The following is a 27873-nucleotide window of genomic DNA, read 5'->3' on the forward strand; positions in this document are numbered from 1 at the left end:
TCTATTGATGAAGAACTGAGTTTAAACACTTTCTCGCAGTGTCCAAATAAAAAACTGTGTTCAAAACCACGACTAATCTAGCCAGCAATAGGGATACATAGTCCACTTCTAGAATCAATGGTATGTGACACTGTCATTTTACCTAATGAATACTGAGTCGTATCATTTCAGAACGTCTCAATAATTAGCAAAGCAGATCTAATCAAGACAATTTACAAAAGAAATGAACTGATCTAATCATAGACCCCGTCTGGCTGCTGTATGAAGATAATCCTCAGCCTCTCCTTGAGTGAGTTGCTTCCCTTCCACCAGGCCTTTCACCAAGGTCTTTTCATACCCTTCAGATGGAGGAAGCATTGGAACACCAGATTTGAATTTCTCAATATCAGCAAGAGAACACCTGGAAATACAGATTGATTGGAATACCCCGTTCAGATGTCTCCATGTCAGGGATTAAACAACTGAAAATGAAATTAAATAAAATGGAGAAGGAAATCAGTTTAGAAAAACTGCAGAATTTAGTTTTATGCACAGGACAGTCTATTAGTCTTTCCAAGCCCGAGTTGTTAAACAGTGTCCGGTGTTATTTTTGGAGTTTAACAAATTCTTGGTTTAATAGGTCAGAGAAGGCCAATGTAGTCTTTGTATCAGCTGCATGAATCCACTTATATTCTGCTCTAACAGCCATAGATTTGGATTCATGTATTTGTTGTTGACTAGGCTTTTATGCTAGCTATTAACCTTACATTACCACATTTACCAGACTGGGCCAGTGAGTTAAATACTGAGAAGCAGAGATTCATTCCTCTTTAAGTGCGATCCTTGGAACTTTGAACAAGTTAACTTTTTATGAGGTATTGATTGGACATGCCTAATTCTGGAGCTCTCTTCCTACAAAATCAATCCGGTTTACTTATTAAACGGATCCAAAGATTTACCACCCAACATGATCTGCTGGTTGACACCATCTACTGCTGATCATGCACTGACTGAAATAGAAAACTGGAAAAAAAAAAGGAAAAACATGGGAGGAAGAGCAAATGAAGCATACGTCATTGTTAAAATGGGGATTTCTTGCTCTGTTCCCAAATAAACAACATTAGAGTACCATCCATCCTGCAAAAACAGATAAGCAGAACTGAAAACATTAATAAATGTAACTTTAGATAACAGAAAAAAAGTGTATACGGATAAATCTATGTTATAAAAAATGATCCCACGAGGAGATTGGTTCAGGATAATTTAAAAATAAGAAGAAAAATATGACCTAGCAAGGTTTCCCACAATTTGCAAATAAGGGGCTTGTGGAGCTTAGCCCTGACCCTCCCTCTTCTGCAAGCACCGGAGGGCCCCCTGCCTTCTTTCAACCATGCAGCCTACCAGCAGAATAAGGGGGGAGGGGTCCCAAACCCGCCTCCAAAATTGCATTTCTGAAACAGGAAAGATTTGCTACTCTCCCTACCGTCATGTACTATCAAGAGATCCCTTCCTCATCATTGCATTGAAAGGGGGAAGAGACACTCAGACAGAGAGAGGGAAACAGGGGTGCCACCACCCCTCTCCTCCCCCTTCTGCATGTGCCAACAGGGGAGGACAACCTGCCCTCCTCACTATCAATAGCAAGGGCTCCTTCCCCACGTCTGTCTCGTGGGGACAAACCCAACTTGGTCAACCAGGTTTTGACCAAAATACGGGACCTGAAGAGTAGTTACCCAGTAGAGGAACCATGAACCCGGTTCAACCAGCCAATACAGTCCAAGTTTTATAAAATCAAGAAAAAATTGTGTAAATGGTCAACTGGCTGACTCCTAGTTGGCCAAGTTTTGACCTAAAATTGGGTCTAGGAAATGTGTGACAGGTGAAGGGACTGGGTTTGATCCTGATTCGAGCAATCAATTTGGTCTAGGTTTTATAGTATTGGGATAGATGCTTAATGATAGGATTTAAGCTACAGAATTGAAGAATGCTTGGAAACCCAAAAGAGAATATAGGAGGCGATAGGGTTTCTCTCTCACCTAGCAGGGCAGGAACAAGGTGTAGAGAAAAACGCCATGAAGGTTAAAGAGTGGGAAGGGTTTAATTACATAACTATCCATCAAATTTTTACAAATGATGCATTTTTTATTCTTAGTGTCACAAGTCTACTTGGTTGATATATTTGAATTGTTACATACAATTGCTTGGTTTTGTGGAATTTTATGATTTTGTTGTTTTATATATTTCACGCGTTTTTATATATAAATTTTAATTTTAATTTTTTTTTTGTAAATTTATGTGAAAGATGGAATGGGTGGCTAAAATGGGGAAGAGGGGACAGGGTTGGGAAATGGGGCAGACTTCGAACCCAACCCATGCCCAGCCCTACTCAAGAAGTAATTGTAATCAACAGGAATCTAACAATACACCAACTGAAAACAATGCAAAATAATATGTCATCAGCAAATTAGGAATAGCAAAATTCTATTTTTTTTTTTTAAATGTTGGAACCTTTTACCTTAGTGAGACTTAAACCCAAGACCTTTTTTTTTTTTTTTTTGAAAAGGATGTATATATATAAACAGGAAAATACAGAAATTACAAGACTTAAACCAAAGACCTCACGCTAAAACCCCCCTAATATAACCATTGAGCCAAAGCCCAGGCCACAGGCCAAATCCTTATTTTACTAACAACTGTGAACTTTCACAAACAATACCACCCAGCTTGATAGTTTACTACACAGCATCAATTCTTGTTCCTCACAAGTAGAACCATTTGAATTTAGGAAGCTAAGTTATCACAATAAGATGATGTAATGTCCGGTTGAAAATACTGAATCTTTTCTATTTCCACAGCTATTAACTTTTCCAAAGAATAGGATTTTACTAAAGTGGCTGGTTCACAAGCTAGTTTTATGTTATGAATTTTTCCTTGCGATTTTCTTAGCTGAAATTATCAGTAGGAATCGAAGAGAGAGGCATACCAATAGAGCTTCCAGCTTCATGGACCTGTTTTTAACAACTAAATCCAAAGCAGATAAATCGAATAATGGAGATGCCACCGAAGGAGTCAACCGATTCTCCTGGAGGAGTACATCATTGAATTGCTCAAGCCTGGGAAATCAATGCAAGTATACCAACAAATTACTGTAATTAGTATTTTTGAAAATCCTAGAATACAATTTCGACTACTCAATAGCAACAGAGAAACAAATCTACGACTTACGTTATCTTGTACATGCACAAGTAAGCTTTCTCATCAATGTTTATTTCAGGATGAAGAAATGCAACCCCTCCAGAACCCCATGTCCGTGAATGAGAATGTCCAAAGAATAAACGGTGAGGCACAATTTTCCACATGGTCTCCTTTGGTAAGCTTTTATCCTTGGATCCAGGACATGTCTTTTGCATATCTTCCACCTAAGGAATTTAAAAATGAGTGTCTACCTGAAACTATTCAGCAGACTATTAAAGAGGCAGGAAAAAATTCACATGGACTGAATTGTAAGATGAATTTTCTTAAAGGATTATATACAAATAATATTGTACAAATAAATGTCACATGGCATTTCCCTATGAAAAAGAAGTAAAATTGTTTCTAAGCTTGATTTTTAACCTTTCTAATTCATGATCCGATTAACATCTAACTTTCTAGTTGAAAGTTGTTGGTGGGAAAATAGTCCCACCATTTTATTGCTGTGTGTGGTCCAAGCGTCAAGCTAGTTCTCTGAAAATAAAAGTGAAATGTTGTGGCAACATGGTCCCACACTGATCTGGTCTTGAAAAAAGCCAGTATTATATAGTTGAGCACAGGCCTTCTAAAAATAAACAAGGTTTCCAAAACAATGAGAGATTCCTGTTTGCAGAATCAGCAATACAGTTTGATGAACAGTTTACATGAGACAATCTTCTTTTTTTATTCTATTTCAAAAAAAAAAAATCTTCTTTTTTTATTAGTTAAAAAAAATTGGTATACAGATGAAAATTCAGATCATTGACATTAAGAAACCAATCAGACACAACTTTAGGGTGCCATAGACAAGAGGTTAGGGAAAACAAATATATTTAAAAAAAGCTTATACCTTTCATGGCATTGACCAGAAGAATTTACCTGTCCGCCTTCAATGTAGCATAGAAACCTTGGTTTCCACATGTTTGATCCATAGCTCCCATACCAAATGTCTATCTTTGCATAGTCAGACCTCCATGAATCAGAAGTTTCTGAAGTTTGCTCTAGACACTCACTGAGACAATCTTTGGTTAAAGCGACCTCTTTATCCATATTACTGTCGTCAACCTTTAGCAATGAGAGAACTTGAACAATATCATGAACCTCAGATATGTTAGCTTCAGAAGATTCAGAAAGGTCTTCTGTAGCAGCAATAATCGTTGCTTCAACCTTCTCGTCATCAGACTCCGAATTTGAGATCAAGAGGGGCTGGAATTTCAACCAATACAGATTAGAAGAAAACAGGGAGATGTGTCAAATATGTTATATGCAGCATCAAATATATGCTAAATAAAGTGGATTTTTAAATAAATGTCTCCAGAACTTAAATATCGAGAAATGTTTTGCCCCATGTGCACTTCCTATTATCAATAATCAATTCATGATTTAGTTTGCTAAGTTTTGACATCACTAGAAGAGCATTATATACTGATAAATCACACAGGTCATCCTATAAAGAGATTGGGGCACTTCAAACAAGCATGTCCACGATGTTAACATAATGATGCAAAATCCATTGAGATATTCATGAAGACATTCATTCTTTGGTGACTTGGACATGCGGGAGGAGAGCAATAAGATTCGCATACAGTTAAAAAGAACAATCCAGTTCTTTCTTTACCTTTAACATTTTGAAAGATAAGAGTGTTCGACTAAGCTCGGTTTCATCTCAAAATTACTAACCACTTATGAGGCCTATTGATCAAACTTATAAACTCATAACACTTCTTAACACTAACCAATGTGGGACTATTCCCACTAAAAATAAAGGAAATTTAAGTTAGAAATAAGATAGTAGAAAACAAAAATATAAAATAAATTAAGACAACCTCAAATGTATATGTTCTGCTCAATAATTCCTTTTCTTGCAACTCCTCGGTGAAAATAGGCCAGAAGGGGCTCAACTCTTGCCGAACCTGAAAAGAAAACATTCATGTTATCATCAGGGTTACAGAGAAAAAGGATAAGTTACTCTTAACCTGGATTGTAAAAAATGCGCCCCTTCCGTCCCCATATGGAAGAAAAGGAGAGGGGGGAGAGGAGGACAGCAGGTTTCGCCATTGGGAGGAGGGAGACCCAACTCTCCTTGTGGTCTCTTTCTCAGTCAGAAACAGAGGAGGAAGGTGGGGGGAAGCCCTCAAGTCACCTCTCTCCCCATAGAAAGGTGAGAGGAGGACACACCTCTTGCTTCCCACATCTCTCCCAATGCTGGGAGAAAGCGAAGGGAAAAGGTGGGTCCTCTTTGAAAAACAAATCTGATTAAAAACGAAACCAAGAATGTAACAGAAGGGATCTTTGAAAACTTGGAGATGAGAGCAACTAATCCTTTTAAAAAAAGAGATTGTCCTTTAAGGAAAAGTAAACAGTAACAATACTATAGTAATATATATATATATATATATATATAAGCAAAACAAGGTAATATTCCATTACCGCCTGTATCACACGCCATGAAGACGCAAATGGATATGCCTCTGGAGACCCTATAATGGGCTTATCTTCAAGTAAAGCTTCCACACAAGCAAGAACAGAGTTTGATATGGAGTTAAGGTTGTATCCCCCTTCTAAGGCGAGTATTATCTTTCCCCCAGCAAATTCAGTTAACTAAACAACACAAAAAACTGATAACATTAAATATGATAAGAAAAACACCACAAGTATGACCACTGTTGAAATAACAATGCTAATAGCAGATCTAATTAAAAAATTTCAGCCTCTCTTTATTGAATAGTGCACTAAATGAATGAAAACTACAAGCACAGCCAGTCTATATATAGAGAATACACAAGAACAAGTAGGAATACAACAAGAAACAAGAAATTCTTCTAGTTGTCAACAACTTAGCCTAACTGGTCCCTCAATACCAAGTCTAAATCTATGGCTTTGAGGATTTTTATATGCATGTGACCATTTCTTGGACTCGCACTTCTTGGAGCACCTATCATCTTGCTGATTCCATGGCTAGCAGCTTCTTCCAATTAAATTAGTCACCAGTGTCACGATATGCTCAAAATCCATAAACTTTTGAAGGAAAAAGCCAGGAGAGGAAGGGGGAGGACATGGGAGAGTCTGGCGCACGAAGCAGACACTCCATTTGTTTCTGATAATAAAATCCAGGAAATCAACCCCAATCCCCCCCCCCCCCCCCCCCCCCCCAACACACACACACACACAATGGATAAGACAAATTCGTATATTGGGTACTGACCTTTTTCATCATGATTGAGTATCCATAAGGTGTTATACAGCAACCTCCTAATGGATCTCCAATGGCTGCAAAGCAAGTAGTTGAAAATCAAAAGCTGCAAAATCCGATACTTCTACACAGAAAAGATCACAAAGGAAACGAAGCCCCAAATCAAAAGAACATGAATTCTGGAGACACAAAATTTAGAACTTCAACAGCTCTGACCTGCATCGAATCCACCTGAGATAAGAACAATATCTGGATTGTAAGCCTTAGCAACAGGAATTAGGATGTGGTCCCACACAGCAAGGTAGTCTGCATCGCCACACTGTCCATGCTCCCAAGGAACATTTATATTATATCCAGCACCCAAGCCCTCACCAACCATATTGAGAGAGCCTTCATCACCCCCAGGGTAAAAACTCCCAAAGTCATGTCTGTAGTAAAAAAACACAGGCATGAGAGTCAAAGACATACTGGATATAATCACTAGTTGAGCACAAAGAATGTGTTGATCTAATGTCAGACATTGCAGTTTTTTTACTGATGAAAATTTTTATTAATCAAAAGGGTAAAAGCCCAATCAGAACAGTTAAAACAAAGGGATAAGAAGCCAATAGTCCCAAAAAAAAAGAAAAAACAAAGAAATAAAAAGATGTCACAAGCTCGGGAGGGGGGGTGGGGAGGGGTTTAGTCAACAAACTTAAAATTTGAATTTCATTTTCATCTCCTGCTTCAATTTCATTTCATTCATCTACATGAAATTCAACTTCAAACTTGGTGTTAGTGTGGACAAGTTCATGTGCACTGGAAAGCAATTTTCAGTGTTAGTGCCCCAAAATAAGAAAAAATATAAAAAACAAGAGAATTAGTACATTGTAACAGTATACTTAATTAAAACATAATACTTAAACCCCAAATTAGGAAAACATGATTACTGTACGAATAAGTAATTTACTGTATAATTAAAATATATTAATATACTAATTAATTAAATTAGATCAAATGCTATCTTTAACACACTATATATTTCATCCGAAGGAAAAACAGCACTAGAGGCGGCTGGGGTGGACGAAATTGCATCGTCTGAAGGAAAAGCAATGGTTGAGAATAGGATTTGTAAGTTTTTTTTTTAATAAAAAATTGCACGTGCGAGACGGGGCGTCGAGGGGGGGAAATTATTTTCCCTTTCAACTTAGGCATCAGGGGGGGGGGTGACAACGATGGGAGGGTTCAAAGCAGCTGCTGGCTGGGCTACGATGAGGTGAGGGCTAGGCTACAAGCGGCAGAGAAGGCGATGCGCGGGGGGAGGGATTAGGTGCAGCGGCGGTGATGACACTGAACAGGTGTGCAGCGTTGGACAATGGAAGCAGAACGAAGGAAGGGGGGTCTGTCCAGCGCTGGTGGGAGAAGCAAAAGGGAGTGAGGGAGAAAAAAAATTTCAGAGGAAGAAGAGACGAAAGAAGAAGGAGACCGAGAGAGCGAAGACTGTGGGAGAGAGAGCCAAAAAAAATTAAAATCGACGAGGGTTCGAAGTGCGGCGCCCGCTTCATCTGGTTGGTTGGTTCACAAAATAGTGCGGAAACCAGATTTCTGAAATTAAACCATGGAGATGATTTTTGGATTCATTTTATTCATCTACATGACTTGAACATTGGTGCTCCACTAAGGGGGGGTTAGTCCACAATGAAGTGGAATGAATTCCCCCCGCATTACCTAGTTCATCCCACTTATGGCGTTAGTGCAAAATGATTTGAATTGAAGCGAGATAACACCGTTTCATCTCCTCAGGCAAAAACGACGGAAAACTGATTCCGCCCTTTTTTTCAAATCATCCACTTACCACGAGCGACGGCGTCGCTTCTTCCCCCCCCCCCCCCCCCCGAAACTAAAAATCCCTCTCATCTCCTCTTCTCCTCTCCTCTCGCTCGGCCTTCGTCTCCCGACGAATTTTTTTGCCCGACCTTCTTCTCTCGTTTTCGCTCTCTCTGCTCCCTCTGCTCCTCTCGCTTGGCTCTCGTCTTTGTTCTCTGCTCCCTCTACTTTCTCTTGTTATCTCTCGTTTTCGCCCCATCTCCCTCTCTCGTCTCTTTCTCTCTCGGCCTTTCTCTTCCTTCTCCCTCTCTCTTTTCCCTCTAGGCCTCCATCTCTTTTCAATCTCGGCCTCCCTCTTCCTTCTCGTTCTCGCTCTTCTCTTTCCTCCTCCCCCGATTTCCTTTGATTTAACCTATTCCGGTTTCGATATCCTTCGATTTCCTTCAATCTTCTTCGATTTTCGACAGTTAGGCGTCGATTTCTTCCATTGGGCTTACATTTCCCCCAAATTTCAGAAGGTAATCCGAAACCCTATTTTTTTTCAACTAATTTAGTGTTGTGTTTGAGTTAATTTGAATTTTTGTGCGTAATTTATCTTGATTGTGGCCAAATTTTGGGATGTAGGGTTAGGGTTTATGGGATTTAGGGTTCAAATTCATGTTGATAGGGTTTAATTTGGGGATTAGAGTTGGGGTTTGGGACTTTTAGGGTTTTAAGGTCTAGGGTTTAGTCTTTAGGTCTGGAATTAGGGTTTATGTTTTTTTTTTTAAAAAAAACATAGGGTTCTCGGTTTTTTGGGTGATAGGGTTTTAAGTTCTTAGGGTTTAATTTGGGGATTAGAGTTGGGGTTTGGGACTTTTAGGGTTTTAAGGTCTAGGGTTTAGTCTTTAGGTCTAGAATTAGGGTTTATGTTTTTTTTTAAAAAAAACATAGGGTTCTTGGTTTTTTGGGTGATAGTGTTTTAAGTTCTTAGGGTTTAGTGTTTGGGGCTTTTAGGGGTTTTAAGGTCTAGGGTTTATGGTTTGGGGCTTTTAGAGGTTTTAGGGTCTAGGGTTTAGGGTTTGGGACTTTTAGGGGTTTTAAGGACTAGCGTTTAGGGTTTGGGTTTAAGGTTTATTTTAATTTGTAGGTTTCTCGGTTAGGGTATAGGATTTAGGGGGTTTAGTCGAGTTCAAACAAGGCTGATGATGTACGGTTCGTAGTGCCTGCGAAGTCATATGGGGCTCTACCAAGGGTGTTCCGTGAATTTGGACTTGATGAGTTAGTTTTTGCATTGTTCTAGTAATCTACAATGAAATTAGTTCGATAAATTTTGAAATGTTTTAGAATGTTGTTGAATATGTTTGAAGTGCTATGGAATGTTTATGCCATGTGGTGAGGAGATTTTGGAGTTATAAATATCCACCACATGGTCCAATTCAAACAAGGCTGAGTCGCCTACACGGGCGTCCATTAGCCAACGAAACCCGACCCCCATCAATGACGATGTACGGTTCGTAGTGACTGCGAAGTCATATGGGGCTCTACCAGGGGTGTTCGGTGAATTTGGACTTCATGAATTTGTTTTTGCATTGTTCTAGTCATCTGCAATGAAATTAGTTAGATTAATTTTGAAATGTGTTAGAATGTTGTTGAATATGTTTGAAGTGCTATGGAATGTTTATGCCATGTGGTGAAGAGATTTTGGAGTTATAAATATCCACCACATGGTCCAATTCAAACAAGGCTGAGTCGCCTACACGGGCGTCCATTAGCCAATGAAACCCGACCCCCATCAATGACGATGTACGGTTCGTAGTGACTGCGAAGTCATATGGGGCTCTACCAGGGGTGTTCGGTGAATTTGGACTTCATGAGTTTGTTTTTGCATTGTTCTAATCATCTACAATGAAATTAGTTAGATTAATTTTGAAATGTTTTAGAATGTTGTTGAATATGTTTGAAGTGCTATGGAATTTTTTGCCATGTGGTGAGGAGATTTTGGAGTTATAAATACCCACCACATGGTCCAATTCAAACAAGGCTGAGTCGCCTACACGGGCATCCATTAGCCAACGAAACCTGACCCCCATCAATGACGATGTACGGTTCGTAGTGATTGCGAAGTCATATGGGGCTCTACCAGGGGTGTTCGGTGAATTTGGACTTCATGAGTTTGTTTTTGCATTGCTCTAGTCATCTGCAATGAGATTAGTTAGATTAATTTTGAAATGTTTTAGAATGTTGTTGAATATGTTTGAAGTGCTATGGAATGTTTTTGCCATGTGGTGAGGAGATTTTGATATCCACCACATGGTCCAATTCAAACAAGGCTGAGTCGCCTACACGGGCGTCCATTAGCCAACGAAGCCCGACCCCCATCAATGACGATGTACGGTTCGTAGTGACTGCGAAGTCATATGGGGCTCTACCAGGGGTGTTCGGTGAATTTGGACTTCATGAGTTTGTTTTTGCATTGCTCTAGTCATCTGCAATGAAATTAGTTAGATTAATTTTGAAATGTTTTAGAATGTTGTTGAATATGTTTGAAGTGCTATGGAATGTTTTTGCCATGTGGTGAGGAGATTTTGGAGTTATAAATATCCACCACATGGTCCAATTCAAACAAGGCTGAGTCGCCTACACAGGCATCTATTAGCCAACGAAACCCAACCCCCATCAATGACCATGTACGCTTCGTAGTGACTGCGAAGTCATATGAGGCTCTACCGGGGGTGTTCGGTGAATTTGGACTTCATGAGTTTGTTTTTGCATTGTTATAGTCATCTGCAATGAAATTAGTTAGATTAATTTTGAAATGTTTTAGAATGTTGTTGAATATATTTGAAGTGCTATGAAATGCTCTTGCCATGTGGTGAGGAGATTTTGGAGTTATAAATATCCACCACATGGTATTTTGTTATTTGTTGGTTGTGTTTCTGTGTGTCCCTAGTTACTACGATGAGTAATGGTTGTCTGATAAAAAAATTTTCCATGAGGACCATCTCGGATTTAGATTATAAATGGCTGGAAGAAGACAACAAACTCCTCGATCATATGACATTTGGACCTTCGATGATGACAACAAAATGCTCGATCTGTTGGTTGAGCAAGTCAATATGGGGAACAGGATGCCTAATGGGGTTTGGAAGCATGAAGTATATTTGGACTATGTCAATAGGTGCAATGAAGACACAGCTAATAAAAAAACTGTTGAGTAGCTCAAGAATTGAACAAGATCATGGAAGAAAACTTACCAAGCAGTAACAAGCTGTCTCAACACTAGAGGGTTCGGTTGGGATGCAACCACACATCGAGTTACTGCATGTCATTCTGTATGGCAAGACTATATCAAGGTCAATAAATTATGATTGACTGTAAAACATTTTGTATGTTTTCCGCATTACTAGAACTCTATGCCAAGTCGTCTAAATGATGTTTTATCCTTGTAGGAGCATAAAGAAGTTGAAAAATATAGACAACAAGGCTGCCCTCTTTATGACAAATTGGCTTTGGTAGTGGGAAACTCAATAGCCATGGGGAGAATAAGTCAAACTGACGAAGACATGTGCAATGATGTCCAACATCAGGAAGAAAATGAGCGTGTGGACATGCTCGAGGATGTCGATTTAGGTAGAGATACTCCTTTGCCATTCTTTACAAAAAATGAGTCGGCACCTGATCAGTCTCCAAGTACTAACCCGTCAACTTCAAGTCGTCGTAGAAAGAGACCACAAATGACCATCGATGATAGTATTATGTTCGCTGATACAATTACAAGAATTGCTACCCTACTGCAATCTCTACAACCTAAAAATGATAAAACCACCGGAGAGAATTGGTATGAAGCCCTCACAGAAATCCCGGACCTGTCGGTAGAGATGAAGTTTTGCGCTCCTCTATTGTTAGATACACTAATGAAGAAGGACATGTTTACGAAGCTACCAGTGGAAGAGCGACTTAATTGGCTTAAATACTGTGCTGGTGAAATGTAGTCAATAGTTTGAAGTACACTATGTATTTTGGGACGATTGTTTTGAAGTTTCATTATGTTTTTTTAATTATAACTTTATAAAACATATCATTGATAGATTATGAATCTAATTATGGTTAAGATTTGGGTTTTCATGATTGTCGTGTTCTTATTGTGTGGATGAATGTTGTGGGTGTGTGATTGGAGATGGTTTTATATAGGTGTGATTGAAAATAGGTTATGATTGAAGATAATGGTATGTTTTTGTGTTTATGACATTTAGGAAGAAACATGAATTATTGTTGTAGTCGTCATTATGGTTGTGGTGATTGTATTTGCAGGTTTCCATGGAAGACAAAAATAGGAATACAAGAATGATTTTATTGACATGTCTTATATACATGATGGGAAGATACTATATGAACCATAGGTATAGACGTACATTACGTCCTCGTGGGCTTGGTCGTCCGATTTATTTGCAAAAGGCATTAGCGAAATCACCTGTTAAATTTCGAAAAGTTTACAGGATGAATCAAATTGCGTTTAAAAAAATGGCAGAGATACTTTATAGTAAAGGATTTTTATCACCTACAAAGACCATTTCAGTGGAAGAACAACTTGCATATTTTCTCCTAACTGTTGGTCAAGGACAAGGATATAGTGTCACAACAGAGATGTTTGATAGATCAAACTGGACTATAAGTAGGTATTTCAATAAGGTGTTGAATGCTATTATCAAACTTCGGCCTGATTACATCAAACGGCCTTCAGAACGGACTCACTCGAAGATTTTAAACAATCCAATGTTTAATCCGTATTTTAAGGTAACATCACTTGGCATCTAATGAACAATTTTAGATTAATATTTAGAGTTACTTGTATTAATTGAAATGATATAATTAGGATTGTATTGAGGCTATTGATGGAACTCATATCAAAACAAACATCCCACTTGAAGAACAACAAAGGTTCTAGAACAGAAAAGGCTATCTCTCACAAAATGCGATGGCAACATGTACATTTGATATACAATTCACTTATGTACTTGTTGGATGGGAGGGATCAGTAGCTGATTCCCGTGTATTGAAGGACGCATTGACTTGCCAAAATGGAATCTGTGTACCTGAAGGTAAATAATATATTGTTATGTAGTAATTTTTTTTTTTTTTTATCTTCAATTATCTTATGTGAAAAATATTTTGTATTGTAGGTAAATATTATCTAGTCGATGCTGGTTATGCAAATATGTCAGGATTTTTGGCTCCATATCGAGGAACTCATTATCATCTACAAGAATTTGGAGACAACCTTCCTAGAAATGATACAGAGCTATTCAACCGAAGGCACTCATCTTTGAGGAATACTATTGAACGAACTTTTGGTGCTTTAAAAGCTCGATTCCTAATGTTGAAAGTCGTTCCTCCGTTTTCTTATAAATCCAGATGAAAATTGTAATAGCTTGTTGCATATTACACAATTATATACATAAAGAGGATTACAATGATATGTTTGAATTGGATGATGATGAGGTCCGATTAGCAGGTGAAAATTTGGATGAAGATAGCGATGATAGTGATGATCTTGGGGATGAAGGCAACCTATCAACAACAATGCGGAGGCGTCGTGCATTAGAATCCACTAGAGCTGCACAATTTCGAGATGCCATAGCAACTAGCATGTGGAGTGATTATTAGTGGTTGTACTTTATTGCATTTGAACATGTATGTTGTCGTTCGTATCTACTAAACTAGTAAGTTGATGATGTTAAATGCACAAACTCGTTGTTAGAAATAATTTACTCTAATTATATTCGTTGTTGTCATTTTATACCTTTTTGTCACGTGTTTTAATTTTATTTATTAAGTATTTTTATACTATATATTATGTTATTACAAAATAATTTATTTATTAATTATATTCATTTATGTTATTTTTAACTGTTTTATGTAATTTAAATAATTTATTCTACTCACACGTAATTAGTATAATAATTTATAATAAACTGTAATCATTAATTGGTTTAATTATGCAATTGCTATAATTAATTAAACAATTAGGTTTATTTATTATATTCCCTTATGTTATTTTTTAATTTTTATTAATTTTATATAATTTATTCTAGTCACACGTAATTAGTATATTAATTTATAATGAATTGTAATCATTAATTGGTTAATTATCCAATTGCTATAATTAATTAAACCATTATGTTTATTTATTATATTCCCTTATGTTATTTTTTAATTTTTATTAATTTTATATAATATATTCTAGTCACGTAATTAGTATATTAATTTATAATGAATTGTAATCATTAATTGGTTAATTATCCAATTGCTATAATTAATTAAACCATTAGGTTTATTTATTATATTCCCTTATGTTATTTTTAATTTTTTTTAATTTTATATAAATTATTCATGTCACACGTAATTATTGTTTTAATTTATAATAAACTATAATCATTAATTGGTTTAACTATCCAATTGTTATAATTAATTAAACCACTAGGTTTATTTATTATATTCCCTTATGTTATTTTTTAATTTTTTATTAATTTTATATAATTTATTGTAGTCACATGTAATTATTGTTTTAATTTATAATAAACTATAATCATAAAAAGTTACTCATTCTCTTCTTTATTTAGAAAAGGACACTGAAATCTGTTTTCCAGCCACTTTAACTGGCCTGGACTAACACCCAAACATGAGTTGAAGTGGAAACAATTCATCTCACTTCAATTCAATTTTCCGCTTTATTTCCACGTCATTGTGGACTAACCCCCCTAACGACATCAGGAGATGAACTGAGTAATGCGGCTGAAGTTCATCTCCTGCATCAAGTTGACTAACCCCCCTAAGATGTTGGAGAGAGACCCCCCCCCCCCATGAACCCCAGTTGTGTCCCGAGACAAGCCATGTTGTCCACAAGGGATTGGTTAAAAGAGTAAGGGGTCATGTTAAGAAAATTAAACTTCGGCACTAGAGTTAACAACATATTCATCCCTGTAGGTTTGCTTTTCACAAGACCTAACAGGATCATTGCACTTCTCCGCCTACCTTGCCCACACCCCCTAGGGGGGTCTGGTCGGAGAAGAATAATCAACATTCCAACAACCAGGCCATGTCCGTGAGAAGGTGAGAAGTGACATCTCTACTTCTATCTCGGTTTGGCTTATCACTAAAAAGGAATTTCAGATCCTTAATAGGGGCACTCGGGAGTAAATGGAATCTAGTGGCACAACTTTCTGTAACCAAGGCACGTCAAGTTGTTAAATGGCAGCCCAGACATGCTGGAATTGGTAGAACTTTCAAGACATAAAAGGGAGTAATAATTGTTGATTCTACAATTGTAAAGCTCCAAAGCCTCAGGCAAGGCATTCTCTTGTACAAGGATTCAATTCTCGTGGATAGAAGGTGATTCCAGCATCTCGATTGGCATTTAAAGGAGGCCAAACGATCTTGGAGGCATTAGCAAACCTTTCATGAAATCATGGACTTTCTTTAAGATTGTAATTGTGTTTGGACTCATGTACATAGATCATCCAACAATGAGGCTGATCTTTTAGCTAAGCAAGGGGTAGCCCTCTAATCCCTTGATGTAAGGGGTAGCCCTCCCAAGGATTTTTTTTCCCTTGTTTTTTAAATAAAATTACAACTCCCTTAAAAAAATTAGATCCACTGCTCCCATTTTTTACCCAAACATTGCATTTTTGTAGTCGAGTATACATTTTCCTGGTTTTCAATACTGGAAGCACTATTCCTTTTTTGTTTCAGTTGTTAAATGGGGTCCAAGGACTTATCCCAAAATGACTAGCCACTTAGGAAACTTCTTCTGGCAACTAATAAATTCAAGATCTTTTATCTCACTAATCCAAGTGGGACTATTCCTTAACACTCCCCCTCACGTGTAGTGGATAATTTGGGTGGAGGCCTTCACATGTGGTACATGGATAATTTGGGTGGAATGCCCACATACTGAGTGGATTAAACAGTGAACCTTACATAAGCCAGTATTCTGCTGGAATGGGATATTCATTGATATTACCTGCATCAATAACTAAATTTCCCTATTAGTTTCAATTTCCGTTTCACTATCCCTTCATCTGACTCTTTGTCAACATCTTCAAGTGCAAAGTGCTTCCTCAGCCTAGGATGTTTTTGTGAAACCATCTAGAAAGCAAAACACTATGAAATTATAATCTAAACTCTAGCAGGCATATGCAGCATCCAAATCAAATGCATAGAAATTATTCAAATCCCTGAGAGATCAAGAACAATGAAAATATAAAACACAAGTCATCAAACAATTCATGTACCTGTGAACAGAAAAGAACAACACCCGGGGATCTCTCCAAAACATTTTCTGAGTACCATTCCCATGATGAACATCCCAATCAACTATCAAAATTTTGTTGAGACCCAGTTCTGGCTAAATAAGATAAGAAAAAATAAATAAACAAAATAAGAAATACTGTCAAGAGAAAAAAACAAGTGCAGATATTTTATATGCTAATAAAGTGAGCATGAAATGAACAAGATCATCGTCGAGAAAATTATCAGAAAAAACCCTGTTTAAGTCATCAAATCAAGTGGAGATTTGAGAATGTTCACAAGACAGGTTATGGCAGGCAACGAAGGTTCTTTGAATCAGCATTGAATACTAGATCAGCCAGCATAATCAATACAAAGCCATGGTTGTCTTGTATTAACTCATGGAAACCATATTGGCCAAGGGAAACAGTTAGAGTCTTGAGAATATTTAGAATGAGAAATCATGCTGGCTGATGTACGAAAAACATTGGAGAGTTGAATGTGCCCCATGGAGTTTCTTGTTTTTTTTCTTCTTCCTAACCCTATGTTTAATTCTTCTATATCAAGTTCCTTTTTTCATAGATAGATCAAAATCTATTTATTCTAGAATTTTGTATGACCTGAAAATTTATTGTACAAGCTTTTTTCCATAAAAGAGTTGCCAAGTTGTTTAATGAAAAAAATATGGGAACAAACTAAGGTATGAGAAAACTGAAGGCAGAGAGTAATAAGTGAAATAGTACAGAAACAGAGAATCAAGAACTTGAGCATAGAACTTTTTTATTTTCTTTGAACTGGGCTACAATTTCTTAGCAGCAAGCTTGGGTTAACAAGGCCGTTCTGCTTAGGTCAATTGCCAATGTAAAACTTTTTGTCAGAACTTAAAATAATAACTGAACCAATCTTATATTGAAACTATAGGAGCCTTACCTGTGTTGAGATTATATTGGCTTTTCCGGATGCATCTGTGTTGATACTAGAAATCAGGGATTTGCTCCATCTTCCTTTGTAATTTTTCTCTTGTTAATATATATACATCCTTTTCAAAAAAAAGTTTGTGATAAAATTCAAGGTCAAATTCCAATGTCCAATTGCTCGGTCAATTTTTGGCTAATTTTGTGGTTGATTCTAATGGTCAGTTTAGTGTTCAATCTGTTGTCCAATTTGATCAACTTTTTGGTAACTTTGACGGTTGAATTTGTTGGCCATTATACATTGTATAATCTCTTTTGGATTTCTTTCCTACTATTGTCCAACTCCATCCTCTTTTATGGTAAGACCATTTCTTATGGTCTGTTCTTGGAACTCTTTGTTTAATGTTCAAATATTAAATTACTTTGTATGGTCAGAACTTTATGACAGAGAATTTTTTTGCCATGCTTTGAGAATTAAGTGGGTTGATCTCTAAACTTAGTATGAGTTCTTTGGATTGATCTTTTGCTGCAGGGTAAATGAATTAATTTTGTCCTTGCTGACGTATTGCTGCTCTTAAAAGTGCACAATTTTCTTCTGCGATCCTTAAAAGTCGGTGCTTTCTGCTGCCATTTGGCATCTACTTAGTGTCACATATAGATTTCCACCTTTTCCTTGCGTCATGCCCTCCCATCAGGGTTGTGAGAGTCCTTGTCTTCACTAATATTTTTGTTGTCTATTTTGTCTAATTAGACATGTAAAGGTGATTTTTTTTACTAAGGGAGAGTTTTAGAAGTAGTTTATTTGAGTTACTTAAGTTTTCTTTATTTTCTAGAAAAAGGATTTTACTATAGAAAGTAGATTCCTAGGGTTTATGGTTGCAGGGTGGCTGTTGTAGGATTAAGTAAATAGAAGAGTAAAGAGAGATTTAGAAGAGAAGAAGAAGAGGCAGAGACAAAAATGTGGAATGAATATTTTCTAGTTCTCAGCAGAGAGACCAGTACTCAATTAGGGGTCAGAAGTCGACCCCTAATGCTTCTCTATTAACTCACTTAAGTTACAATCAGAGAAGTACAGAAATACCCTTCTAACTAGAATAGAATCCCGTATAACTCCTTGTTACAGAAAAACCTAAATATACCTAACTCAAACATTCTTCTAAGTCACCTAAGTGAGAGGATAACTAAATTACTCATTCACCCATAAGCATGATGACTGAAATGCATCTGAAAGATCCATAATTCAACGTGTGTGATTCTGAACATTGTCTAAGTTATAAATAAGGGAGAGGATCTCTAAACCCTATTCTCTCACACACTTTTTCTCTTGCTAATTTCAACAAAGCGCTTATTGTGTTGCTGATTTTCTAGCTTGGATGGGTTTACTTTACCACATATTGTTATGGGTAATTCATTCCCTTAAGATAAAGGTTGAACTTTTTATTTTGTATTTAAGGCCGCTTGCTGCCAATTTTGTATACTTGTAAATTCTCTCTTTATGGATTTCACAAATGGCTATTAAAAAAAAATGCACATTCCAAAGCTTGAATAACCTTGCTAATTCCTTGGTTAGAGTGGTGTTTGTTAAGAGATAGTCCTACAAAGATCTTGAGTTTATTAGTTCTTCCTAAGTTGGCTAATCATTATGGGATGGCTTTTGGACCCAACTTCATATGGTATCAGAGAAAGGTTCTGTAAGTTGACTCGGTCAACCCATAGAAATAATGTATACTTTTCTGATCTATTATCTCTAGCAGTTTAGGTTCGTATCTATATTTTTTTCCTCCTTTCAGTCCCTATCCCCGTTATTTTATTTGTGTTTTCACCTCTATACTGAGTTTTTCATATTGCATATTATACATCGACGGAATGATATTTGAGTCTACTTTCCAAGGAAAAACGAATTTTTTCAATCAGAGTTATGTACAAAGAGAAATCAATATTTGAAGCAGTAAAGGTCAGACTGCAAGAGAGGTTCGAGCAGCAGCAAAAAGCTTCAACTTTCGAGTCATTTTATGCTATCAATAACGAGACTTTACATGGAGAATTATATATCAAATGAAAGATCTGTAAGTCTATGTTCTTACCTATTCAACCAATTCTCGATCTGAATTTTTTATTTGGAGATATTGATCTTGGAAAAGTCAATGAAGTTTTTCTTTTTTTTTGTAAATTCAATATGGTATCAGAGCGGTAACGCAAGTCTTGGGCCTTAAACTATCATAGCAGGTACTTGTATGTGGGCCACCACCCAAATTATCCACTTGTAGAGCCACAAAAGAGAGCCTACACGTGAGGGGAGTGTTAAGAAATAGTCCTACAAAGATCTTGAGTTTATTAGTTCTTCCTAAGTTGACTAGTCATTATGGGATGACCTTTGGACCCAACTTCACAGTGTTTATAGGCAACAACTTGTCTTTTTTTTAATGAGATGATGAATTAATTAAAGAACAAAATTACAAACTAAAGGAGAACTTCCCTTACAACAAGAGATTAAAGGGAGACTCCTTGTTTGGCCAAAGAATCCACAATATTATTTGTTGATCTAGGCACATGAGGCAAAGTACAATTAAAGCAAGAAAAAATATTAAAAATATGATGAAAAATTGTTCAGTGCCTCCAAAGGGATTAATAGCATTTAAATACTAACTAATGACAATCTTGGAATCTCCTTCAATAATAAGAGGATCGTTAAAATGATCGCGAAATACAAGAAAACCTCGAAAAAGTGCAAACAACTCAGCTGAAATAGAATCTAAAAATCCCATTGTTATTGAATAAGTAGGAAGTATTGCACCGGAAGAATCACGAATAACCCCTCCAAATCTAGCTTGACCAAGACTCCCAATAGCACTTCCATCAAAATTCAGCTTTAGATGGCCAATCGGAGGGGGAGTCCATATAATCATGCTAGGAGGCCGAGAGGGAATTGTCATACAAGCAATTCAGATAGAGTAAGAATCCACGAGGAGATGTGATCAATGATAATAGAAGCAACTTCATTTGCAGATCTGAACTTACAATTAAACCTTCTCTTATTCCTTTCCTTTCAAATACCCCATGGAAATATAAGCTAGACAAGCTGAAAGACTTTTGAATCTTAGTATCGAGAATCATTTTGTACATGACAAGGAGATTCATCAAAAGGCAAATCTGTAACCCAATTTCATTTAGAAAATGTATCCATATTCTCCAAGAGAAACAAGAATGTAATAGAAGGTTTCATCATCCCCATTACAAAGTGGACAAATGGGAGTAATGTGCTTGATTTCTTCTTCAACTCACATTGTCCACAGTAAGTATTTAATTCAGGAGATCACACCAGATGACAATCGAACTTTTAAAGGGCCCAAGAGATGTCATGTCATGGTAGCATCATGAGTAGCAGTATTAGTCATCCATCCATTAAGAAATTTATAGACTGAAGTGTTAAAATACAAGTTCAGGGGTATTTTGGTCATTTCTTATATTTTCAATATTACATTTTCTCTTATAGTATGGCTATTAGATAGAGAATGTCTTATTTTATCTCTAGTTAAATTTTCATTCAATTTAGACATGTATTTTAGGAGATATGTAATTTTGAGTATTGAGGGGCATTTTTGTGTTATTGTAAAATTTCACTTAAACCATGATTATAAAGAAGCAAGAAGGGCCTTTCTGGCTCGAATTCCAAGGCAGAAAAGCTGCCTCTCTTCCAGAAATCCATTTTCTCTTCTATTTTCTCCCCAAATCACCTATTTTTCATGGTATCAGAGTTGGTTGGTCCCGAGTTCGAATCCTGTTCCCACCGAATTTGTCCTGGGTTTTTCCGATGAATTTATCCCGGGTTTTTCCGATGAATTTGTCCACAGGTTTTCCTCGTGCGGGGGAGTGTTGGAATATTTGTTTGTATCGACCGGGTCAGTCCTTGTATAAGATCCGTGGGGTTGCTTTTCTAAAAGGTTCGAGCCTTTTAGCGCACTGGTTTCAACAAAACCGAGAATAAACCATCATCGTGCATCTAAATGATTTTGTCTTGATTATGCCTATAAATATGGACCAAATGAAGCTCCTCAAGAAGATTAGAAACTAAATTAACTTCAATCTCATTTAATATTCTTCTGAAATGAAAATTCCAGCAAGAATTATCCAAAAATTCTCAACAGTAGCATTACAGCAAGTACTCAATCTCCTCAGAACATTATATCTATCACATAGCGGACCCTTATCTATCCACCAATCAAAATCCAAAAGCTAATTTTTTCCCACAACACACATAGAATCTAATTTCTTTTTCAAAGATTAAGAGGAGTGATAAAATTATCTCCAAAGGGGAGAAAGTTTATGCCTCCTACCTCCCACAGTCCACCAACTGTCTGTCCAACCCATCTTAGCAGGAACCATAGGCCTCCAAATTGATTGAGGGGAATTATTGAACTTTCATAACCACTTAACAAGAAGCGCCTTGTTCATACTCTGAGTTAGGCGAAGCCCCAATCCTCCATGAGACTTAGGTTTGCAAATATTATCCCAGCCAACTAGATGATATTTAAACTCTCCATTAGGACCTCGCCATAAAAATCTTTTCTTTAAAATTGCAATCCTTTGATAAACAGCCATTGGACAAGGCAGAAATGATAAGAAATAATTCCGTATACCAGCAATACATGAATTAAGTAATACAAGTCTTCCGACCTTGGATAAAAGCCGACCCCTCCAAGTAGATAATCTTTTTTCTAGCTTTACAAGAACCTGAGTCCATAGGTTATGGCCTAGTCTAGAATCAAAAAATGGTAACCCAAGATAGGAAGAAGGTAATGCAGCTATTGAACACCCAAAATAAGATGTCATACAACATATGCTATTATCATCAATATGATATTCCATTAGTGTCGTTTTCTGCCAATTATTTTTCTGGCCAGAGGTTAACTCAAAAGGCCTAAGAAGAGCTTTGGTTCTTTGCACTTCTTCAATTATACAAGATAAAAGGGTGTCATCAGCAAACCAATATAGGTATATCATACTCCTGATGTGCTGAAACTGGCTTTAACTAACCAGTACTCCTCGCTGAATAAATCATAGAAGATAAATATTCAGCAATGATGTTAAAAAGTAGATGGCTTTAACTAACCAGTATTCACCTTGTCATATTCCTCGTGAGCACCGCAAATATCCACACATTGGTCCATTGATAAGCAACGAGTAGGATGCAGAAGAGATGCAACTCTTGATCCCAAATCGCCATTTCACACCAAACCCCATCTTATCTTACAAGTTACCAAGAAGATCCCAGTTTACCCTATCAAATGCTTTCTCAAGGTTTAACTTGAGGATAAAATTTGGTTTTCTTGATTTCTTGAAATGATTCAACAATTCATGTGCTATCATAGCTGAATCAATAATATTCTTTCCTTTAATAGATGCTGATTGGCCCCTATGAATCACCATCGATAATGTAACTTTAAGTTTGTTGGCAAGGAGGTGAGCAATTGCTTTATAGGGACTTGAAATCAGACTGATAGGATAAAAATCTCGAAGATGTTCAACAATTTCTTTCTTCGGAATAAGGGCAATAAAAGAAGCTCCAATGCTTCTATAAGTAACTCCCTTAAGATAGAAGGAATAAAACATATAGAAAAGGTCGTCCTTAATAAGCGGCCAACTTCTCTTGTAAAATTCACCATTGAAACCATTAGTTCTAGGAGCCCTATCATTTGGAATTTCTAAGGTAGCAATCTCAATCTCCCAAGTAGAGAAAGTGATCCCACTAAGATTAGCAACCATAGAAGTAATCCTATTGAAATGCAAACTCTAAATAATAGGCCGACTATTACATTCCTCAATATATAATCCTACAAAAAAGGTAATAAGGGAGTCAATAATTGCAGTCCGATCCGAAGTTACTTCATCACGAACACATAATGAAGTAATCCGTTTTGCCTTCCGACTGCTCGAAGCAATTACATGGAAAAAATTTGTATTGTCGTCCCCTCCTTTAACCGCTTAAATTTGGCAAGTTGCTTCCAATGAACTCTTTCATTGCGTGAAATATCTTAGAATTTATTCTGAAGCATGATTTTATTACTGAATTCCAAGGAAGAGAAACCTCGTTGATCCTCATAATTATCTAAAATACCAATTTGGGCCAAAAGTGAATTTTTTTCAGCACTCAACTGCCCTTTTAGTTGAAGACCAAGACCGAAGTTTAGCCTTTAATAATTTAAGCTTCAGTGGAAGGTGGCATCCCCTCAGGCCAGCAATTTGTAGATTATCCCACCAATCTCATAAGAGAAACAAAATCTTTACACAGCAGCCACGAGCTCTCAAATCTCAAAGATTTTGGACCCCAATGCCCAATTTTTGTATCAAGGAGAATTGGCCAGTGATCAAAGCCAACACACCTTTACCTTTCCAGAGGCCTATTAATAGAGATGAAAGCAATCACCATTTGCAAGGAACTGATCCAATTTAGATAAAACTGGATTTTCTGCCCACTTGACCATGTATATGCCTTTCCGAAGAGGCTAATTTCCTCCCATTCATTACTACCAATGAAATCAGCAAAAGCTCACACAGAAGAAGTAACATGATTGTAAGGAGGACTTTTATCATTACAAAAACGTACAACATTAAAATCACTAGCTGACAACCAATGAATAATCCATAACAGAGTGAGACCATTTAATTCATCCCGAAAATCACTACGATATCTGGTCAGTCCTTACACCCCAGCAATACCCCAAATCTGACCATTATTTTTGTCTCTAATTTTCAACCCAATTGAGGAAATTCCCATAACATCATCAAGACAATCAATCAAGTTTGTATTCCACATAATTAGGATTCCTCCTGAGAACCCAATGGCATCAATAGCCTTCCCACCGATGGTTGAGCAGCACCATAATTCATGAGTGATTTAATTATTCTTTTGTTGGAGTTTAGTTTCTTGTAGAATTACCAAATACACCTTGTTTGATTCCAATAAACTACGAATTGAAGCTTTTTTCCTTTAACGCCCAACTCCACATACATTCCAGAATAATACAATCATTTTTTTTTTAATTTCTTCACCCCATATTCGTCTTTCGTTCCAAGTAATTCTCCTTTATATTCCACACCCATTATATTTGCTAACTCCATCATTTGTTTCCATGTGTATATTTATGCTTTTCAATTTGGAAAGTGGCAACAAAATTCTGAGACCTTCTAAGCAGAGGAAGAAGGAGACGTCCAGAAGTAGGATCAGTTGGAATGTTACTGGGATTGCTGGATTCTCCTAGAAATAGCCTCCTTGATTGGGGCCTTTCTCTTCTTAGGAAGTTGCTGATAATGGGGGGAGATGGAACTCTGATTGTTCAACAGCCACTTGTGATCCTCGGTTTGAATTGGCCGTTCGGTTAGCAACTGGTATACTGGTTTCAAAATCAAATAGCTCATTTTGGTATAGATTTGGAATGGGGGAGGAGATAACATTCCAAAATTAGGTTGATATACCAGAATTGGCATTGGCAAGATGGCTAATCGACGTTCAGGAGTGATGGGTATTGAAGGATTTTGCCAACCATTTAGGGATGTTTCGAAAGGATCAGTTGGAAGATTGTGATTTTCTGCATCAGGCAAGGTGCAAGGTTTATTGAGCTGGAAATCAGCATCAATTTCTAGTAGGTGAGGAGCAGTTTTGGGAATGGTATCAAGGTCAACGATGGCTGTTAAAGGATCACACGTTATGGTAATTGAGCTGTTAATCGGCAACTAATTTGGCAGGTCTAACTGTTTGACAGTGCTGACAGTAATCGCAACATGATAATTGCAGCATTGAGGGAATAGTTAAAGATAGTTTCTCATAATGGAGGTCAAATAGTACAGGAGAGGCCATGTCTTGGTGATAGTAATCATTGATAGATAGCAAATAGAGGAAGATCAGAAATAACAAATGACAGAACAAAATATAAAATTGTGTAACCTATTCCAACATAGATGGAATGAGGTTGCAGCAATGATGGTGATGATGAGGAACTTCCTTTGTTTTCATTCCCTTCTAAAAAGATAATTTTTATTCAGGTGTCTGTTTACCTCCTTGTGCAAAATCTAGCCATAGTCATACAAATATCCATATTGAATACTCTTTAAAAAAAAAGACAAAGAACGTAACTTCAATGGGTCATTTTGTTAAAGGAATTAAATAAAAAGAAATTACATACTCTTTCGTTCAGAAGAAAACTAGCCGCAACTGCCACATTATTGAAAAGACAAAAACCCATAGCCTCATCAGGTTCTGCATGATAGCCAGGAGGTCTAACAATGGCGACAGCAGAATTATATTCTCCTTTTGCAACTTTTTCAGACACCTAATCAAGAAAATAATTCTACACATCAGAAACCTACTATAAAATTGTAAAAATAAATATATTGCGTGGTACATTTTAATGGTATCAACTACCCTATATACTATTGGGTACACAAAAAGTCCAATATCTGTAGGTGGATCTTATAATGTGAGGCATTGTATCAGTTTGCACCAGACAATATAGCCCATTACTCCAAAAATTGACATGTCTCTGATACAGTAAACTATGCACGTACATAAGAGACATGTTAAAATAGCTCCTACATTATTTATAAACAATTTTGAAGCAGGACATCCGAAGCAAGCACCTTGACCTATTGCACCCATTTCACAAGTTCTCTGCATGCCATCTCTAGGGTACAAATAAATTAGGTGTGCTTCACACCTTATAGATACTTTGCTTATTGGAAACTTCCAAGTACTCGATTGAGCATACATGGATGAGGTTGTGTCTCTTGCCTGACAACTTAGTTGTTTTAGTAGAAAATTTTCACAATGTGGTGGTTTTATATCTTCAAGAAAGCTAATCAAATCTGAGGTTACCTCTATGACAGATCCTGCAGCTAGATATGCAGCTTCGGATGAACCCTCATTGAAATATATAGAATTAAACCTTGAAGCTATCTTACTTCTTCGAGAATCAAAACTTTTGGAGCTAATATTCCTCATCAAGCCAATATGCTTTTTGGTATGAACTAATTCCAAATACTTGTCCTTTGCTTCTTTAGCAGTAAAAACCACACATCTAAAAACCCACAGGAAAAATAGAAAGCATAGTTAGAGTCAAGAAAATATGAAGTTTCAACACGGGTTGCAGATAAAAGATCTTCATGGTGATCTCAAAATTTCGAAAGATAAACTATAGGAAGCAAAAAGGTTGCAAATAAAAACTGTAATTGGAAGATTTTACGGCATGGGCTGAAGAATGATTCATCATGAGTGCTTTCAAGAGAGAATTCATGTGGAAGGAGATTCCAATCTGTTATTAGTTGGAGTTTGGGCAAAAAAGACTCACCTTGGCGTCATCTTTTTGCTTTTCTGAAATTCTTGATTTGTCTAAAGATGTTGTTTGCTCCTGGTTTTTTATTCCTAGATCAGCTAATAGAGTGGCTGATTCTCTTACTAAAGGTCCCCCCCCTCTTTGATTATAGGTTTTTTATTGTTGTTTGCCTTCGGGATTAATGAAATTGTGCCCTTTCTAAAAAAATTATAATTGGAAGATCATAGTCAGCACCCAATACAAGATACAACATCCTGTATACTGAGATGGGACTTTATAAATTAAAAGAAAACAGAAATCACAAGAGCTCCCACAGCAACCCAATCCTCCAATTTACAAAGTAAAAGACTGATGACATACTAATTCTACGTGCATCAAATACCACGTGACAGCATACAATTCCAGAAAAATCTATCTAGGAAATGCAAAATTTAGCAGGTGGAAAATGGAAATTTTTATAGTCCATAGAAGTTAACCCTTAGTTTCTAGCATCGCTCTACAAGTGACAGCTACAGCTCAATTTTAGCCAGTTCCGGTGAAAAAAAAAAAAAAAAAACTATTTGACTGGATACCTTGGGCGGTAATATGAAAATGCAACATAACAGGACATTTTCCAACCCAAATGAACTGACGCAGAAAAATTAATTTAAGCAAGAAGTCAAGGAAAAAACGGAGAAAATATTGATCATTACACTTCAAGTACGGAAACCGTGAGTAGAAACAAATACACAAGTAAATGATGATAAAAAAACCAAAAACCATACATAATTCGAACCAGAGTTTTTTTTTTCAAATAATTAGGACCATGTCGCACCTTTCGGGTATCCCAGCAGATTCGAGTTTTTTCCAGATGGCTCTGATCCTCTCAGGCGATTCTGGATGGTACTTGTCCTCAGGATCCCAATGCTTGCACATCCTCTCGTCGTACAGAAGAGCCACACGCCTGCCAATGTTTTTCACAGAATTGGGCTCCATGGAGGGAGATGAAGCAGATAACTTATGGGAGGTGACGAACAAAGAGACGGGGAGGTAAGATGTTCATAGAAAACGTAAACTTTGAAATGGAATTCGTGCTGACTTCGTCTTTGCTGACGCGGGCTGCTCTCTTTCCCCTTTTCTCCCTTTTGTTTTGTTTTGGAGGGAAACCAATATCTCC

At 36.9% G+C, this 27873-nt stretch overlaps 1 protein-coding gene across 1 annotated transcript; it reads right to left on the reverse strand.

Moving 5' to 3' along the window:
• LOC137952509 (histone deacetylase 5) lies at positions 1-27873 on the reverse strand. The gene is made up of 13 exons (XM_068799577.1): positions 27532-27873; positions 26261-26462; positions 25572-25718; positions 16483-16595; positions 6620-6831; positions 6416-6480; positions 5641-5811; positions 5037-5123; positions 4090-4416; positions 3205-3398; positions 2963-3092; positions 1052-1116; positions 1-400 (listed from the first exon to the last, which is right to left on the reverse strand). The coding sequence occupies exons 1-13, from the start codon at positions 27690-27692 to the stop codon at positions 238-240; spliced, it is 2037 nt and encodes a 678-aa protein (XP_068655678.1). The 5' UTR covers positions 27693-27873; the 3' UTR covers positions 1-237.

The sequence above is a fragment of the Aristolochia californica genome, unplaced genomic scaffold (assembly GCF_029961685.1).
Source record: "Aristolochia californica isolate CCGP_79_NKW_82.1479 unplaced genomic scaffold, dmAriCali1.0.hap1 SCAF_16, whole genome shotgun sequence".
Taxonomy (NCBI): domain Eukaryota; kingdom Viridiplantae; phylum Streptophyta; class Magnoliopsida; order Piperales; family Aristolochiaceae; genus Aristolochia; species Aristolochia californica.

Bases quoted from the DNA above. Each gene is read 5' to 3' on its own strand.
- LOC137952509 (XM_068799577.1), bottom strand. From the start codon at position 27,692: ATGGAGCCCAATTCTGTGAAAAACATTGGCAGGCGTGTGGCTCTTCTG. The intron at 25,719-26,260 runs GTAACCTCAGAT...TTTCTTGATTAG, and splicing joins CTGCAGGATCTGTCATAGAG to GTGTCTGAAAAAGTTGCAAA. The intron at 3,399-4,089 runs GTAAATTCTTCT...TAAATTCCTTAG, and splicing joins GCTACATTGAAGGCGGACAG to GTGGAAGATATGCAAAAGAC.